The sequence below is a fragment of the Megalops cyprinoides genome, chromosome 16, assembly GCF_013368585.1.
Source record: "Megalops cyprinoides isolate fMegCyp1 chromosome 16, fMegCyp1.pri, whole genome shotgun sequence".
Taxonomy (NCBI): domain Eukaryota; kingdom Metazoa; phylum Chordata; class Actinopteri; order Elopiformes; family Megalopidae; genus Megalops; species Megalops cyprinoides.
Genome location: NC_050598.1, coordinates 31,176,828 through 31,196,535, shown reverse-complemented (window position 1 = coordinate 31,196,535; position 19,708 = coordinate 31,176,828). Strand labels below are relative to the sequence as shown.

General features: G+C 46.8%; 1 protein-coding gene across 1 annotated transcript in view; it reads right to left on the bottom strand.

Moving 5' to 3' along the window:
* Positions 1–7,087: 7,087 nt before the first annotated feature.
* fgf11a (fibroblast growth factor 11a) overlaps positions 7,088–19,708 on the bottom strand; it is a 46,503-nt gene continuing 33,882 nt past the window's right edge. Inside the window, exons 4-5 of the mRNA XM_036547955.1 lie at positions 9,042–9,240; positions 7,088–8,700 (exon numbers count right to left, since the gene is read on the bottom strand). Coding sequence (XP_036403848.1) covers positions 8,570–8,700; positions 9,042–9,240 — 330 coding nt within the window. The 3' untranslated portion in view covers positions 7,088–8,569. The remainder of the gene's footprint in view (positions 8,701–9,041; positions 9,241–19,708) is intronic.

Below are 19,708 nucleotides of genomic sequence, written 5' to 3'. Positions count from 1 at the left end.
TGAGCTTCGAATGAAATTTCGAAATGTTTGGTTCGGGAGATCATCTCTCCAAAAAAAAAAAAAAAAATTCCATAATGGTGCACAAATCACACCTACATTTTACGGAACTCAAGATATCTTTGGTTATTCGTGAGCTTAACTTACAGGAAATATGATTGTATAGGAACAGATCTGTGTGAACAAACGCGTGCTTTCGGAAACACGAGTCTGGCGTGCAGAATACGACCGCAGACAACTGTGACCGGAGGGCTGTGTTGCGGCAGCGCCGGCTGGCATCGCCAGGCGGAGCCCGGAGGAAACCGGGGCATATGCCACCTGTCCGCCGGCCAGTCCGCACACACCCACACCCGCCGAGATGCTCTGTTAATTTATGATCCACTGTCTTTAACACTTGGAGCTCAGCCATTTTAATTACTGTTGTGGGTGCCTATCAACACCTTGCTACCTCACCACGAATCAACTACGTTATTGTGGCAACAATAACATTTTTAACTGCGGGGAAATCATTACTGTGAGAAAAGTGATACCGAAAATACAGTGTTCTTTGTTGATTAAAAGGACTGAATTTCCTTCAGTGAAAATGTAATTTGCTTAAGTAATTAAACTTTCAGCGTCCCATATGAACGATGTGAGTGTGGTGGGCCTACATTGGCCAGGTTTGATGACACGTGGTGTGTAATGCTAAGAAAAAGGTCACACAATCTAAGAAAGACCACAGGACTCCATTTACAATCATACAAATATATTTGTTTGTTTTATTCAATAATATTCAATAATACGTCTCTCCTTGACTTGTTGTATGTTATTATAGAAATAAATACAGATCAGATTTCAAATGCAGAGACCAGGGAAAATGGGAAAGGTTTGGGGGTACTGAGTTATTAAATACTGAATAGGAATTATCTTTTGATGAATCCAGTAAATGTTGGTGCATGCATTCTTGGTAGTATTGTCTGTCTCTCCTGTCATCCTCCGTTGTAGCACTCAAAAAGTGAGGCTTTTGTCAGGATGGGGTGTGTGTCGCGCCCGCACTCTGCCCCCTTGCCCTGTTTGAGTTCGGTGCGTGGTGCAGTAGGTGGTTGTTTATGTCCTTGTCGCCTTTAAGGGCAGGAGGCTGCGGATCTTGCCATATCTCCATGGAGTCTGTCCCATTTTTAAAATAGCATCTTAAATCATCATGGCCGGTGCTGGAAGACGATTGCACAGTTTCTGTTTGTTTGCTTTTTTTTTTTTTTTTTTTGGAAGACTTCATGACAATAACCTGGATCACCCATGCAGTATAAATTTCCAGGAGGCCCGTTATATGGGCCCCTGAGTTTATCGCAGAGTATATCACACACGTTGGGTATATGTGTGTGTGGGAGGAAAGGAGCAGTCATTGCTGCAGGAGATCCGAGCAGATGCCCCTCCTGGCCAAAAGATGGCGCTGTCCTCGACCTCCGGGGAGGGGGGGTTGGGCTCATTGCTGATTGACAGTTTCCTAGCTTTGGGATTCTGGGAGCAGACACGATAGATGGATTTAAAAACCTGGCACGGGGGGCAGGTTTGGGTTGGGTTGTCTCACACAATCGATCTTCAAATTTCCTTTCTGTTTTAGCCGGCTGGCTCACATCAAAGGCTCTGACTTTCAACTGTTTTTTTTGACCTTCTATGGAAACGACTAATCAACAAAACAGCTTTCTCCAAAAAATGAATAATCAATATGCCTAGCTAAATCAAAAAAAGAACATGATTCTACTTAACATGACAAAACCAGGGGACATGGCCACTGAAAGTAAAACATCTCACATTCACACAACAGTCACAATGGTTCTTACAGTGATGCAATGATCACTGGCATTGATCTTAAGTCTTAGTTTAACAACAAACAAAGAAAATGAGAGATTACCACAGTTTACCCTGATTTGCCATAGTAGTATACTGTGGTAATTACCCTGGGTCTGGGATTGTCCACAGATGTACTTGGTTCCCAGATCAGCTTGTTGAGTACAATTGTGAGGACAGGCCAGACCTGGAGCTGCTCTCCTCTATGCTAGAGTGAATGACCTCTCTTCTATGCCCTTATAACCCAGTGTCACTGACCTGGGATCAGTGCGTGCATGGTGAAGTTGCTCTCCTTCTATGCCCTCATAACCCAGTGTGACTGACCTGTGATCAGTGTGAATCCTCCTAAGCAAAAAGGAGGCCAGTCCCACAGGACCTCACCTCTCCCAGGAACCGGGCTTAGAGTCCCTTCGTAATGTGCAGAAGGTTCACTTACAGTGGATTCAGGTTCATTGTACTGAAGCTTTTTTTTTGCATTGTCTTTTTTGCTTCATTGTGGATGTGAGGATGGGACTCTGCTCTACAGCAGCAAATCCAAGAGATGGTTCATTTACACTCAGTACACAGAGACAAACACGCTTCTGTTCTAACTATGAATCAGGACACAGAAACAAATTCATCACACTGCACTTTTTCTGAAATTATTGCTCTCTGCCCCTTGCAACATTGATATGAGTTTTTTTGCGTATTATTCCCCTGCCAACCACCCACTCACACACACATACACACACACATACATTCTCTCTCTCACACACACACACGCACGCATGCACGCACACGCACACACACACACACACTCACTCACTCTCTCTCTCTCTCTCTCTCACACACACACACACACACACACACACATTCACTCTCACATGCACACGCACACGCACACATGCACACACACACGCGTGCACACACGCACACACACTGCACAGAATGCTAAGTGTGCAGGAGAAGCTCGCCTCCTGGGAAAAGGAAACCGTTCCAGAAGAGAGTTCAGAAAATGGGGCATGACTTCAAAGCAGTGGAGCGGAGGAGTGCGCAGACGGCAGCAGATACGCAGACCACGCGGCTCTCTCAGGAACCCCGAGACTCCCAACCCTGTGCCCCCCCAACCGAGAGAAGGAAGGCACAGCCTGTACCTCTCAGGAGTGATGGGAGAGGGAGGATTCAGGACCAGGACATGCAACCAGTGACTCAATGATGTGATCCAAGCAGTGCATTTCACTGAGTAAAACAAAGTCTTTTGATTGGTTCACATGAGTGACTGACAGTGTGTGGTAACATGTGCTTCCCCACCCTCCCCTCATGGGCTGGCTCTTAGGAGAATTAAAGGGGGGCCTCATTTCCAACTGTGTGCCTTCTCGAAATCTGACTCAGTTTAATCAGTCACCCCTTTTAACTGGTTTTCCTGCTCTCCCTCCCATATGTGCTGTCCTGTAACCTCCCTGGAGTGAAGCCCAAGGCTCAGCTACAGCAGAGCCAAGGAAAGCCAGACTAGACCGCACCAAGGTGAGAGCCGCCTTCAATAAACCCACCTCTCCCAAGCGCCAAAACAGCACAGCACAGGCAATCACATTTATTGTTGTACCAAAGCGAAGGTTGGGCAGCCTATTAGCCTTCACTGTCAGGGGGGCAGGTGGCCAATGGGTGAGAGCTGAGGACCCAGAAACAGAGACCTTGCGTGTAGGGTGGTAACCTCATCAGCGTGTGAGAGGACAAGTGCTCCCCAACTGCAGGAACAGGGCTCCCTCCAGGCCAGAGCCATGGCCGTCTTTTAAATGTTTGAACAACTCAAATGTGCTGCTGTCCAAGCACATGAATGAAGCTCAGTGAATGGTCTGGTATCTGTAAAAACCCTGTGGTGTCTTCAGACTCCTGTTAAAGTTCACACAGCGCAACAAGAGAAAATTAACAGGAGAACACTGCAAAATACAATTCCACAGATATCTGTGGTACAAGAGCCACTAGGTATCTTCCTATCACTCAAGACACAAATCAAAACTTACAATACAGACACCAGAGAGATTAAATGTAACTGCAAACTATCAACACACACCAGGAGAGATCAAATACAACTTCAAACCAATCAACTGCAGGACGCAGTACTATTGCTCATTTGATGTACTTTAAAAAGAATATTGCTCTGCTGTAAATGTGCTATATTATTGCTGGATCAAATCGTTTGGAGGAAAAAAAAACACATTTCCAGATCTCTGAGCGTATTCAATAGCTGTGCAATGCAGATCGGCAGGATTAGCGGCCGAGAGTGCAAACATCGTCAGAACAACAAAGGAGCCTGTCACTAGCCGAGAGGCTGGCGACGGCTTTCAAGTCAGATTACGGCACCAGAGGAGCCTGAATCTCGCCGCTCCAAACTGAGGACAATGCTCACTGAAAACGACACTCCCCGGAGCAGCTCCCTTGGTGCCCGTATGATCTGGGGGATATCAGCTCGGGTGAAAGGATGGGGGCAATTAAGCTGACATTAAACAGCAATAATAAGCACTTTCCAGCAACCGTGGGGTGAATTCAGCAGTCACCGTGTCATTAATCATGACAGTCCTTCAGAGGAAGGGATTGCATTTTTTCCTCTTTATTTTTCGAGGGGGGGGGGGGGGGGGGGGGTAGGGGTTGTGACAGTACAATAGATGGGTGTAATTGGACAGAACTGAATAGGTCTGTAAATAATTAACAGATTTGCTAATTAGCTGAGGAATGTCCCATTCCACTCAGAGTCACAGTGGAACAGAAACACGCCAACGTGCCGACACGTACAGCAGAGCAAGAGCAGATGCAAAGGGCCATGTGTGCCCGAGGAAAGAGGGCTTCTAACAGGAGGACTGCAAAGGGAGGGAGGGAGGGAGGACAGGCTTTAGAGGAAGAGAAGGCAAAGGGAGGGAGGGAGGACGGGCTTTAGAGGAAGAGAAGGCAAAGGGAGGGAGGGAGGACGGGCTTTAGAGGAAGAGAAGGTGGGAGTCGGAGGAGGAGAAGGAAATCAGTCAGGGATGGAGTTCTTTCGGGATGGGGAGTATCCATCTGTCTGCGGTGCAATGACTCAGCGATATCAGTAATTACAGTAGAGCACCTGGGTGAGGTCTCTGCGTACACACTCACCCTCTCTCTCTCCGGGTTTACGGTCTCCCATTCAGCAGCACAGAGACCTGAGTAATGACCTCTGCATTTACAGTACCTGCAGCAGGTGCAAGACACACACACACACACACGCACGCACGCACGCACACACACACACACACACACACACACACACACACACACACACACACACACACACACACACACTCACTCACTCACTCACTCACTCACTCACTCACTCACTCACTCACAACACATACACACACACACACACACACACACACATTCACAACACATACACACACACACACACACACACACATGCACGCACACACACAGCACAAAACACACACGCACACACACAGCACAAAACACACACGCACACGCACACAAAAGCACGCACATACAGACACACACACACATGCACACACACACGCACGCATGCACACGCACTTGACAACACAATTAGATGCATTTAAATACAATGACCAAAACAATCTAAGAGAACTAGCAAACATAAACACAAATATGTATGCATGTGATTTGATACCAAATATGTATAGATTTATACAAAAATAAATAATATTTGCTGTTCAGGTAGCACTAGCCCTTATAGACCTTCACTTGGTTACCTTGTTCACAGGTAAAGAATACAGTTGATGTTGTGACTGTAGTTTAAAGGTGTAACCTTGAGCAGGTTTGCTGCCCGCTACCTTTAGGTGCCACTTTGACACGCCCCTCTGTCCTCTCTGTCTCTGCATAGACAGTGAGGTAAAAGCATATGAACATGGAATTATGGGTGTTCTTCCATGCAGCCTAAATCTGGGATTGGACAAAAACGAAAGTGTGAGCTGGCTTTCAGAAACTTAAACGGTTTAACACAAACACACATAGCAAACCTTTTCAATACTTTCCTCACACTACACTGCATAATCAATAAAGTATATATTGCAATGAACACTTCCCAGCATTCAAAGATAAATGCCTAAATAAATAAATGAATCATGGCTAAAGTCCACAGATTCACCAATCCCCTGAAAGTCCACTTATTTGATCTAATTTTTGGCTTAAAAACAGCCCTTAGTTCTCATTCCCTGCCAAACAGAAACCATGTAGACCATTTGTGGAGCATTTTTAAAAAGCAGAACTAATGTGCAGGAACCCTCTCTAATTGGACATGGCTCTGAATCAGACACGGCAGGGGCTGGAATCTCAGAATCGGATCTGCAGCCTTAATGTTGGGCTGGCCACCTCGGGCCCCGCAGGGCATCAAACCGAGGATGTTTTAATCTCAACTTAATTGCTTAATTGAAGTCATTAGTCAAAGTGAACGAGTAAGTGTTAATCAAAGAGAAGCATTGTCCCCCCAAGGCTTTCTCACTCCACTAGTTTAAACCTCCTAACGCCGGGACGTCCAATCCTGCTCCAGGAAGCCTGTGGTAACGTTTTCCAGGTCTCCTTCCGAGCTTTTGGAAAACTCAAACCCCGGGGAGGAGCAGGGAGGAGCACTCAAAGCCAAGGAGACCAAGGGGGTCACAGCCCAAGGAGTAACAGGTTTAGCTATGTGCATAAAGAGCACAAATGAATAGAAAATATCATCTGAGATGTGACCCCACCCCCACAAACATTACTACCCCCAAATCAGGAACAGAAACCTCAGTCCAATTGCCACCACCCCTGCACTCCACTGCCTGTGAAGTGGCAGTGTGCCAACCTGCCTCTCTACTGGCCCCTATGTGCTGTCATCCTGTACGGCGCACAGTTTTAGGTGGGAGGGGCCAATACACGCTAGGTATCTCAGACTATTAGTGTCTTTACACGCCAGGGGACTCCCGCTGTGAGAGGGAGAGGATTATCCAGCAAAGCGAGAGGGGGTCTGACGGCAGCCGCCTCGGGATTACTCCGTAAAGAATGCACCAAACAGATATTAATTCCCACCGCACTTTTGCACCTTCTCTCCTCGGTGCGATAGCAAAGACAATCAGCGCTCTTCCCTGCCCCTGAACGGGCCCGTCACAGCAGCAACAGTGCAACGGCTTCCCTATTCAAAAAAAAAATAAAAAAGAACATCAGGGGCGTCTCTCTCCAGCACCAGGGATGCCTCATTATGTCTTAACACAGCATAGTCTTGCCAAGGATGCACCTGATAGTGAATATTGCATTGATTGGTGGCAAGGAAGACCATTGAACAATTATTATTACTGTTATTATCATCACCAGCTATTTATCCCAGCTGTATTTTGCCATTAATTTCAGCACACATTTAACATGCCAGTGACCACCTCGTTGCAGATTGCATCTGGCAGACTGCAGTAGTGATCAGCAGTACAGCATCTGCTAAGTGTGATCCTCTAATGTAAATATCTGTTACTTTTCCACAACAGAAAAATTCTTATTCTCCTCATTCCTATACCCCTCCATGTGAACTGTCCTGATGGTGTTTTGATTGGCTGGATCTGATGGGACAGTACTGAATGATACTGAGTGAGGTTAAATGTGTGCTGAGTGAGGCCACAGCGGGGAGAGAACTGGAGTGACAGCCTGCTGACTGCTTATGGCAGAGCTGGGTAAATCCACATAGATCTGAAACATCTTAACGGTGATGAAGACAATGGTGGCATAATTCACTGCCGTGAACAACAAAGGTAAAAGCATTCTGTCCAAAAGCACCCGGCCACCTGTGTTGCCACTGGTGTCAGTGTAAGCGATGGGGAAGAAACCGTTTCAGACAGGTAGCCACAGGTAGATAAATAAGGATCACTGTGTGGGGAGGGCTTCAGGGGTTCCTCTTCTTTCTTGTGTTACATTTGAGATCACATTAGAGAGATGACAGTGAACTTGCTGCTGTTTTTTCCTCTTAATCTGAGGTGGAAAAAAATGATCCTCAGCAGCCAACCAGTTAGTTTCATTGAGGTTTGCATCGAACATGGCTTTTGAAACCGAGAAATTTCAGTCTGGAAGATTCAATAAAGAAAGGCATGGTCGACATTACGCCCCCAGGCTAGTGCAGGATTTTGCAGGGGACACCTTGAGGCTAGTGCAATTTCTGTGGTGTTGGAGATGACAGCGTCTGGTCTGTGCAGACTCTGTGGTGTTGGAGATGACAGCGTCTGGTCTGTGCAGACTCTGTGGTGTTGGAGATGACAGTGTCTGGTCTGTGCAGGCTCTGTTGTGTTGGAGGCGACAGCTTGAGGTTAGTCGAAGCTCTGTTATGTGCCAGATGAGAGCCTGAGGGTAGTGCAGGGTCTGTTGCGCTGCAGGTGACAGCTCCAGTTCAATGCCGGCTCTGATGGAGGTGAGCTGCCGAGGGCCTGTCTGAGCTGTGCTGTGAGTCTTCAGGACCACGCCCATAAAGGCTGCTAGTTGCTGGTTGGGGTGAAAGGTCATCCTTCTGAGATCAGCTGATCAGCTTTGCGGTGGTGAGGCACCCCTACCGTTTCTTTCATTTGGGTTTTTATTGCTTGGCCATCCCAGACGTAGCGGGAGGGAGTTGTGGAGAGGAGGGCACCTTTGCTTATAGTGCAGGGTTCCCAGGGCCATGGTCCAACCCCAGGGTATGATGGGAGAGAGAGTTCTCAGCGTCAGTGTTACCTTGAGGGCTCCGCCCATTCCTGTCTCACGCCAGCCCCGCCCCCCATCCCCCCACGCACTGTGTGGGCTAGGAGGCGTCTGCTTTTGGGGGATCCTTCTTGCCGTTCTGCAGGATGGGGGAGTCGGAGGTCTTGACTGTCTTCCTTGGGGGGCTCTGTTCTGCAACGTCATGCAGCGAGGGCTCCCTGTACATGGCCACTGTGGGCGGGGCGGGGGGGGGGGGGGGGGGGGGCACAAAGGAGACACATGAAACCACCACGCCTGCGTCAGAGCCAATTACACACTCATGCTGCATGTGCTTATGGGAGACTGGGATGCAGCAGGATCCTGCTGATGAAAGGACTGGGGATGTACAGATGTACGGGTGAGGGGAGCAGGGATATACAGGTGAGAGGAGTAGGACAGTACAGGTGAGGGGAATCAGGCACAGGTGACGGTATGTGAAAGGCACAGGTGAGAGGAGTAGGGGTGGGTGAGGGGAGGAGGGAGGCCTGAATACGGAGGAGAAAGGTGAGAGAAGCTGCATAGTGCAGGCATACCTTCGATGAGTTTCGGCAGAAAGTGAGCCGCCCCTTTGGTCTTTTTGACCCTGTTGCCCTTCATGACCTGGCCGTCTCGGTTGATGCCGATGTACCAGGCCCGGCCGGACTGGCTTTGCCGGTACAGGATTGAGGAGTACGTCACGTAGTAGTTCTCAAATACACACTCCTTGAACTTACACTCTGGGGTGAAGTGCTCCTGCAGAGTGCACAAACACACACACACAGGAGACGTTAGGGGTGCGTTACAGAAACACACACAGGAGACGTTAGGGGTGCGTTACAGAAACACACAGGAGACGTTAGGGGTGCGTTACAGAAACACACACAGGAGACGTTAGGGGTGCGTTACAGAAACACACACAGGAGACGTTAGGGGTGCGTTACAGAAACACAGGCGGTGCAGAGTCAGGTTAGCGCTGTAGTGTGCGTCACAGGTGTGTGGGGGACAGACTGAGCTACATTAGCAGTGGAGAGACAGCATTCCAGTCAGACTCACTGCAGTCCTCCCCAGTACTGCACTCTGATAGGCAGACCACACACTGAGAGTACACAGACAGGTGTGCGCACACACACACACACCAGACTGTAGAAAAACACCAAATTGGGGTAGATATTTTTTATTTACTGCTTTATTTATATATTTATTTTTCAATTCCACAGCTCCAGCTGGGAATGGAGGGAAATAAGACCCACATTTCCCAGTGACAGGACGATTGGAGTGTCTCAGCTAACCAGGATTGTCTCTGTACCCACAACTGCTCCAAGACCTTCACCCCCCACCCCCCCCACCCCCCCCCCCCCCCCCACTGCTCTGCCTTTCTGTCCTCTGGAATCCGTTTGGGACCGTGATTGGCATGCATCTCTCTCTGTCTAGCCACTGCCTTTCTGTCAGTCCGCTTGTCAGGGAACAGACCAATTTCCAGGATTGATTGGATGCAAGTGGCGAGCTGAAAAAAAAGTGCTGAGCAAGGAGTTTATTTTTGTTTCTTGTGTTTACATATTCATCTGTAATGACAGGGCCACGGCGTTTCTTCTCATCTGTAGGCCAGAGAGGAGTCTCTGACAGCCTGGGGGGGCGCTGTTGTCGTGAAAGGTCACGACTAAACAGCGCGGTCTGGGGGAGCCGTGCAGGAGATGAGCGCAGGGTCGTACCGGGCTGTCACCCTGAGCTTCCACTGGCCCGATTCCACATCACGGCTCTGGCCAGTGTCTGGAGGCAGACCAGCTCCCTCGCGTCTCCTTTCACCCCCCCATCTCTCTCACCTCTTTTTTTACACCCTCAATGAAGCGGCAGTTGCTCTAATTATGTCACATTCCCTTATTTGTTGATTTGACAGGTTTGATCGTTTATGCTGCTTCGTAAAGTCCGTGTGTAATATATGACACGTTGTTAAAGTGCTCCTGTCAGCTAAAAGCAAACGCCCTTGGGGGGGTGGGTTCTGTAATTAGTCATTGAATTAAGTGAATTACACCTGCCCCGGGGGACAGAAGGGGGCCGGATCCGACAGGACAGCTGGGAGGGGAATCTCCCGAGCCCCAGGGACAGAGGCTTCCTCTGAGGTTTTTCCGTCCTGCTTTTCAATTAGCATCTGATTAAGACCAGCAGGAAAACCCGCCATGTGACTTCTGAACCGAAGTCAGCTTCCAGTTCAGTAATTAAGACCTGAGGGTGGTGTTTAAGAGGAAGGCTCCCTTGCGACTGACGGTACATTCCCAGCTCTTTACCCGACGACGGAGGCAGAGCGGTCTGGTGGGGGAAAGTAAGCGCCTTCCATCATTGCTGTCTCAGGCCTCCGCTGAATCACGCCGCTGAAATTAATTCAAATGAAAGCAGGAGGAAGCCATTTGCAACCTTCATGGACAGAATCCCAAGGCCGAAATAGAGGCTCTTTATCATGCGGCACAGCACCCTGCACCCCCCCCCCCCCCCCTCCCTCAAATCCCATCCCGGACCGAGTGCATTTGATTATATCAGGTCTATATGACATCAGTAATGCTCCACAACAGGATAACTCTCTCTTAAACTGAAGAGGCTTTTACCAGGCAACCGAAGACAGAGGAACCAGCCTGGACTCTCACACGGGGAAAACACAAATGCATATTTGTACAGATTTGTATTTATTTAGCTTGCCAGCCTTGCTTGCTAACCAGTGCTCTAAATATTTCTGTCCTTGCCAGGACAATCCATCCGAATCAGAGTCTCCCTTTGTTAACTGTGGTTAAACTAGGCATCAACAAAGATTGAATGAGTCCACTTCTCCATGTGTTTAACATCTGTCCTCTTTTTTCCCCCCACTCATTCCCCACCAGTGAGAGTCACCATCACTGACGTTTACCTTGAGGCAAACGGGAGGAGCTCGGTGTGGGAGAAAAGTGAAATGAAAAATGCAGTATAGCCCTACAAAGGTGGCAGATTTACCCTTTCACTGCAACACACTCTCAGGCCCATTTGACTGACCACAGATGGACCGCTCACGACTTGTGTTTAGTTCACAGATAATGGGGTTGCCCCCTGCTGTGCGGGAGGAGTCAGTGCCGTTTCCCATACTGGACATAGATATGGAGAAGGAGAGGAGGGGGTTGCATGACGGCAGGATTCACTGCCTGATTAGAGCAACGAATAAGATGTTTGAATCTTTGGCTCAGATTGAAGGATTCAAAGAATCTGATCCTCAGTCACCTTGAGAACAGGGCGCGACAGGTGACTTTTGCCATTGTTTAATATGCTGTTTTAAAAGGAAACATTTCTTTTGACATTTAAAAATGAATACAATTCCAGCTGACTGAGACATACTGTACCATCAGAGGTTTAATGGATGGTAAAAAAATATGATAATAGGAGTTGGTTCACAGGGTTGTTTTATTTCATGGGTCACCTTGGCGATCGAACGTCAGTCGATAGCAATTAAAGTTACCAAATGGTAAAAACGTACTGCCATCTTAAACTGCAGAAATCAATCAAGTGCTAAAGTCAATGACAGCCCACTCCTTAAAAGTTTATTGTACATATGCAGCGCATTTTATGAGCTCTCCGATTTTGTTGCTGCTGTGCAGTTCCATTCCTTACCAGCAGGTGTCGCACTGTCACTCTGGCTCCATCAGTTGTGCTGGCTGTGGTCCTGCAGCTGTTATGCGTTACAGGGCTCACTGCACACCGCTGAACTGGCGTTCCTTTCAGCAGAGACCTTACCTAGTTAGATTTAGTCAAACTGTCCACTGAAAACTGATTTGATGTCAGGGTTTGACATCCATTATAGGGCATTTGTCAAGGTTTTGTCAAACCCTGATGTCAGATGAAGTAAATGTGTGTTTTTAAAGATGTGGCATCACTTTCTCTCTCATTCACATAAGATTAACTGCGTGCACTTCACCATTTTTACCAGTGGGTGGCTGAATGGCCAATTAAGCATGACACAACTGCCTCACCTCTGTTTAAAGACCAGGTGTAAACAACAATCCATTGAGTAAACGCCTTTAACTGTCTTCTTTTTTTTAAGTAAAGCAAACACAGCTCCAACAACACATTTCTCTTTTTGTGGATTCAAAGCAGATAACTATCTGGTGATGTCGAATCTAGAGCAGCATTCAGTCAACAGGCCAGCTAAATGCTGTTAATTAAAAGCAGTACCCAGCATGCACTGGGGCCCTGAGATGGGAGCTGGAATTGCTGCAGCATTGGCTTACAGATAACTTCTTTTTTCCCCCTTCCAATCAGATCACAGCCTCCCATGCAAAGCTCCTTAATGGGTCCTTTGTAATGGACCAAAATCCAGCCTTTAATTTTACATCAGGGCAGTGAGGTGGAGGCCCTGCTCTGGTAGCCTGAGGGTGTTTTAGCAGAATTGCTCCAGTTGTATAAACGGATGAATGGGTAGCACTGTAAAATATAAACTATATATGCCACCGTGGAGGAGGCTAATAATAACAGCTAATAATGAAGCCTCAGCACAAACGCTCATGGATAAGTGAGCTTTGTTTGGTCTGTGATGAGGTAATGGAGCTCGGGCCAATCAGCTGTCGCTTACTGAGCACCTTTGAGGACAGCTCTCTGACAGCTGACGAATCACGGAGGAGAACAGGTACAGGAGGGGAGGGGTGAAGGGATGTGAGGTCACGGGGAATAGGGAATCTGTTCCGACTGTTTCTGAACTGTCTCCTGTCTGTTAGGAGACAGTGCTGATGGGAAGGGGGGGGGGGGGGGGAGATCTGTTTGTATGCGCTCATCCTTACAGCCACTCATTTTGACAAAGCGACATGACAGATCCTCTCTCCATTACAGGCGGGTCTAGAGGCGGCAGGTGATGTTCCCAATTTTAGTGACAGGGAGTGACAAGTGTTTATTCCTTCAGTTCATCACTCACTGCCTCGGAGAGATAGATGGGGAGAAGAAGAGAGCAGGGAGGCGAAATGACAAGAGGAAGCGGGGAAAAAAAAGACTTAGTGGGATGAGAGAGACAGACAGAAAAGAGTGGAAGAAGGGAGAGAAAGGAGGACAAAGAGCTAGAGAGAAGAAGAGAGAGACACAGAGAGGGAGCCGCTCGCTGTGGCAGTGTGCTATAGCCTCTGGGACACAGACTAGGCAACTAGGCCAGCACAGCACCCAGAAACATTTTTTTTAACATCATCATTATCTGTTATTGTGTTTTGTTTTGCTTTCTTTTTCTCCTCTCACCGCTGTTTCCCTGATTCATATGCTTTGGAAATATATTCTATGACCATGTGTTCTTCATGCTAATAAAGCTAAATCTGAATTTAAATATCAGAGAGAGAGAGAGGCACTCACAGACAGATGGAAAAGGAGGGAAAAATCAACACTAAAACAACAGGAAATTAGAGGAGATAAAAAAAAGGAAGAATGGAAGAAAAAAGTAATCTTGGCCTGGGTTTTAATATAGTTAATATTTAAGCCCTAAATGAGATGAGAATCACGTTGGTTTTAAGGATTCTTTCTAAATCCAATAGGCTCAAACATTACTCCCAGGATTAGTGTTTGGTTTGACGGGCCAAGCAAATCTGCTCAGGCACAGGATGTCCAACCAAAGAGTAATCCAGGGTTTAATGCGCAAACACTTATTGACTTGACTTGCCGACTACAGAGGACAAATGGATTTGCAGGTGTCAGCTGGATTTATATGGAGGGAGGTGCCACGACTGCATTTAAGCCACTAGCTCCAAATTATTACATGTCAATATATGGTGAAAAATGAAATCTGCCATGTGAGGAATATTTTTCTGATGGGTCTCACAGCATATGGAATATAACACACAAATTATTTTTGCTTTTGTAGATTTATTTGTATTTGTGTACTTGTATATGTAATTGTCTATACATTTGATCTTTTTTTATATAGTTTAAATTACATAATTTACCTATTCTCTTCCATTATGTTCTATTGTACAATAAACACGGGTGTACGGTTAAGTGACATACTGTACATTTTGATATATGATCTGGGGAGTTATAGGCACAGATGAACTCCCTTTCTGTGAGGGGCTTAAGTTTCTGATAGATGGAAAGGGATGATTGTGTGCTTGAGAGAGGGGGAAAGGCACTGCGATGGTGCACCTCTGGGACAGACTGCTGCACATCACCGAGGGGGAGAGAGAGAAAGAAAGAGGCCTACTTTTTCCTCTCTCTGATGTCAAACTGGATACTGTTAATGGAGAAATAAGAAAGTGCATGTGTCCTCATTTTCAAGGTTTTATTTAGCTTAGGAGAGAGAAAAACAGCCAAATAAAATACAGCGAGTAGATTTTGTCTTTCTGTTTGTTCACGGTGACTGAATCTTGTGTTTCGCTTGTTACCCTAAAACTCTGCTCAGCTCCAAAGCACACACAATGACAGGAAAAGGAAATGAGCTGAGAATACTGAGGAAGACTCTGTTTTTAAACATTCCTGCTTCCGGATGATCAGAAAAACGGGGGGGGGGGGGGGAACATGTGGGAGGGAAAGCTTCTTCCCCCAGAATGCACTGTGCTTTGTGTGTTCTGAGTTCCTGAAATCGGCATCCAGCTGGAGGGGACGGGGGGGACGGGGGATGGGGGGGGGGGGCTTGTCCTCTGCATCTCACCTTGACTGCCAGACCCTGCTGAGGGTTTGGGGAAGTTCCAGAGGGAATAAGAACCCCCGTGCTTCGCCCCCCTCCCACACTTGATACCTCCCTCCCTCCCCCAACGTGTGTCAGTGTGCCTTTGCTGCTAGGTCAGAGAGAGAGATAGAGAGAGAGAGAGAGAGAGAGAGAGAGAGAGAGAGAGCAAGAGAGAGAGAGAGAGAGAGAGAGAGGGAGAGAGAGCAAGAGAGAGAGAGAGAGAGTGAGGGAGAGGGGGAGAGAGAGAGAGCGAGGGAGAGGGGGAGAGAGAGAGAGAGAGAGAGAAAGAGAAAGAGAGAGGGGGAGAGAGAGAGAGAGAGAAAGAGAGAGAGAGAGAGGGAGATTTCTCCTGACTCAGGAGAAAAGCCACCATTTCCCATTTCTGGAAGGGGCACAGAAGGTTAGGTGTGTGTGGGGTGGGGGCGGGGGTGGGGTTGTTCTGGTGGCAGAGGGCAGGGTCAGCCTGCCAGGGTTCTCTCGGGTCAGTGAGTCTTTAACAACTGAGAAATAGGTGTGTAACACCAGTCCCCTGCACCTTCATCCAAGGCAGCTAAAATACAGCACATGCTACCCAACTGCACAAGCTGCGCATTTACTGAAGCAATTGCTTTGAAGAGCCCTGCAGAGACGGACTCATCGGCTGATGTATTAGTGACGTATGACTGACGCAATGCTGTAACCTGCCTTGGCTCAGGGGCAGGCGCACATGTGCTGTCCCTGAAATAGTCCTGCTAGATTTAAACAAGTTTCAGTTTAAACTACACACTCGAATAGCTGTATCAGGCCCCGGCCTGTGAATTTACAGAGACTCTCTGTGTATGGAGAAACGAGCGATTTTAACAACTCTAATTACACCTCTGAAACTGTAATGGAAATATTCATAGATGTGAGGTGAAATGTAGCATGTCTGAGTGTGGAAATAAGAGCTTTCTCTGTAGAGAACGCTTTCCCTTTTCCCGAAACTTGATTTTTTGTTTTTTTTTCTGAGCAGAGGAGGGTGTGCTGTCAGATTGCAGTGGTGCTGTTGTGTGCTGCGGCATATTTAACCTGAGGTGGAATCCACTCTCCCCTCCCACTCCCCCCCACCCCGCCCCCCCGTTCTGGGAAGATCACGTGACCTGAGGTGATCCCTATCTGGCGGGCAGCACCGCCCAGCATCTCAATGAGACCCCGACAGACAGGATAAAGGCCAGCATGAAAGGACAGCAGAAAGCAGCCCGAGCTGGGAGTCATTCATTAGAGAGGAGCAGTCAGCACACACAAAAACACTCTCACACGTATATACACTCATACAAAGACGTACACACTCCAACACACAAACACACTCACTCATATACACACACACACAAACTTGTATACAGTCATACACACACACACACACACACTCCTACACTCACCTACACACACAGACACACACACACACAAACATATATACAGTTATACACATACATACACACTCCTACACTCACCTACACTCACCTACACACACAGACTCTCTCTCACACACACACACACACACACACACAAACATATATACATTTATACACATACATACACACTCCTTCACACAAACACACACACACAAGCTGTTTGCTTATATGGCGTTGAGTCATTTGGCATATTAAGTCAGCTGTGCCATTTTTGCAAGCGTATTTCAATAAAGTAGTTTTACCAACAGGCATTACTTGACAGATTATGACTTTAGAATAGTGATTTTAGAATAGTGACTTTAGAATAGTGATTTTAGAAGAGTGACTTTAGAATAGTGATTTTAGAAGAGTGACTTTAGAATAGTGATTTTAGAATAGTGATTTTAGAATAGTGCTGCGCAGCAGTGACTCAAAAACACATTAATTAAGAATCTATTTCGCCAACCATCCATGAACATGAAGCTTAAAGCAATAACCCATAACAGCATACAGCCGCTCCTGGATACGTTATACATGATGTCACGGAAACAATGGATTATGGGATTTCCAGAAAAAAGAGATGCCTCAAGGAGACAGCAGAAGTCTTTTTTTAACCTTTTAAAAAAACTCACTTCTCTCACCACAGCTGCATATTACTGCACTAACCACTGCTCCTTTCTGCTACTCTGAGCACTGCTCCACTCTGTGGTTGTGACCACTGCTCCACACTGCTGCTCTGGTGCAGATACAGAAGGTGTGTATAGGTGAGTTCATTACATCCCAATATTAGATCCTGTGGACACAGAATCCTTACCCCTTTTAATTTGCACACACAGGCACATACACATATGCACAGGCACAGAATCTGCACCCATTTAAGTCCTGCCAATTTAAAAGAAGGACCCCTCAGTGTCCAGTCTTAGGTGTCCATTGCAGGTGCCTGATCATGTACTGACCCAATTATGTCCACACGCATATGGGATCTTTTTTTTCGACCATGTTTCATTGTTCATCTCATATTTTCCCTCTCACCTTCTCTCCCTCCCTCCTGCTCTCTCTCTCCCTCTCTCCGCCCAGGAGGGTTTTTCCAGAACACATAGAGAATAAACTGGGTCAGGACAGGACAGAGCACTATTTTTATCAAAAAGCAATTTTCAGGAGTTGCCCACAGGTAGCTGAGCCATGCGCCTCAGACAACAGACCAATGACAAGGAGTTTCCCTAATATTAACCTCTCCCTGCGAGTCCCTGTAGGATCTGCTACACACCTCACTAAGGTACAAACAGCAGAGAGAGAGAGATGCAAAGGAGGGAGAGAGGTAAAAGGAAGAGAGAGACTGAAGGAGGAAGAGAGAGATTGATGGAGGAAGAGAGTGATATAAGGAAGAGAGAGATAAAATTATTAAAAGAGACTGAAGGAGAGAAAGATGTAAGTAAAGAGATGCATGGAGGAAAAAAGAGATGGAGTGAGGAAGAGAGAGATGGACAGAGGAAGACAGATGGAAGGAGAGAGAGATGGAAGAGGGGAAGAACAAAAATTGCCCAAGACAGACATGCTAGAGAAAGAAAGTTAGGAAGGTGTGTGTGCCTGTGTGTGTGTGTGTGTGTGCGAGTGTGTGTGTGCGAGTGTGTGTGTGTGCGTGTGTGTGTGTGTGCGAGTGTGTGTGTGTGCGTGAGAGAGGGTGAGCGCGAGAGAGACGGAGTGAGATTGGCTGTGTCCTCTATCTGTCACTCCCTCTCTTTTTAATCAAAGTGATGATGATGGGGCTGTTTGTTACTTGGCAGCTCCATTTCCTGAAGGACCCAGTGCCATATTCTTGGGAAGGTCTTACAGAAAAAAAACTTAGACAACTTAAACATTTTTTGGTATATTTAAACATTGGAAGAAAAGAAGAAAAGGGAGTTCCTCTAAAAAAGGTTCCTAAGAAGAAACATAAATTATCTGGTAGAGCTGTTCCTATGATGAAACTTACAAAAAAACTATTAATGAAAACACTTTCTTGTTGGAAGAGTTTGCAACATTATTGCACTTCATCTTTTCTGAGAGAAATAGAGAGAAAATCATCACAAACATTAAACTAGAATTAAGTAGAATTAATTAACTACATCTTCCTGTGTGTAAAGGTTTTTCTCCACTCTGGAGATCTAATAAACAGCTGGGGATTGAGCCCACCACCCACAGGAGCCACTGAACCGGTGAACCAATGAAGGCCTCTCTTGAAGCAGTGATTGGTGAGGATACATCTCATATGTAACTTGGATAGTTCTGCACTAATTAGCTTCCTTAATTCTTGGGAGTGCGAGTCAGTTCTAAGCAACCTTCTAGAACTCTCCCAAAATTGCTGGAAGAGGTGTTGGAGGTAGGAGCCCAGGTACCAGTTCTTTCTTTTCATCCTGGCCTATACTCCACCCTCTAACCAGCTCTTCATTCACCCATGGTTTCATCCTTAATCCACTGAAAAGTTAAAAGTGTGAAAGACTATGTCTCTGTGCTGTAAACACTGATAACTCTGATTCTGAGACGTGACATTTTTATTAGATTCCGCATGTAGCCGCTCTGTTTCACAGTTGTTTCCTGTTCCTTTTTCTTGTTCTCGATTGCAGCAAGGCTTTGTAGAGGCATGAAAGAGAGTGACAGAACAGACAATAGAGAGACGGCAAGGCCCCTGTGGAAGGCGACAGCATTTGTCTGCCGTGATGTGGGATAAATTATGGATGGAGAGCGAATTTTGTACAGATCTGTCGGAGTATTGCAATGTGTGCTGGGACCATCCAAATTCCTCCGCCCCTCCCCTCCCTCCAATCTCTTCGTTTACTGCACAAATCAACAAGTCCTTCATCGGCTCTCTGAAGTCCACAGTTTATTTCTATCTGAAGTTGAGTCTCTATCTACATTACATTATTACCATGTAGCAGACGCTCTTATACAGAACTACTTGTTATCCGTTTACACAGCTGGATATTTGTTGAGACAATTCTTGGTTATGTACCTTGACAAAGGGTACAGCAGCAATGCCCCAGTGGGGATTTGAACCAGCAACCTTTTGGTTATGAGCTCTGCTCCTTAATATTATGGTACACTGCTGCCCAGATACCACTGCCCAGATACCACTCTGATAGACACTAGGGTGTTTGTATTGGAGGTCCAGAGATCTATAGACCAGGGT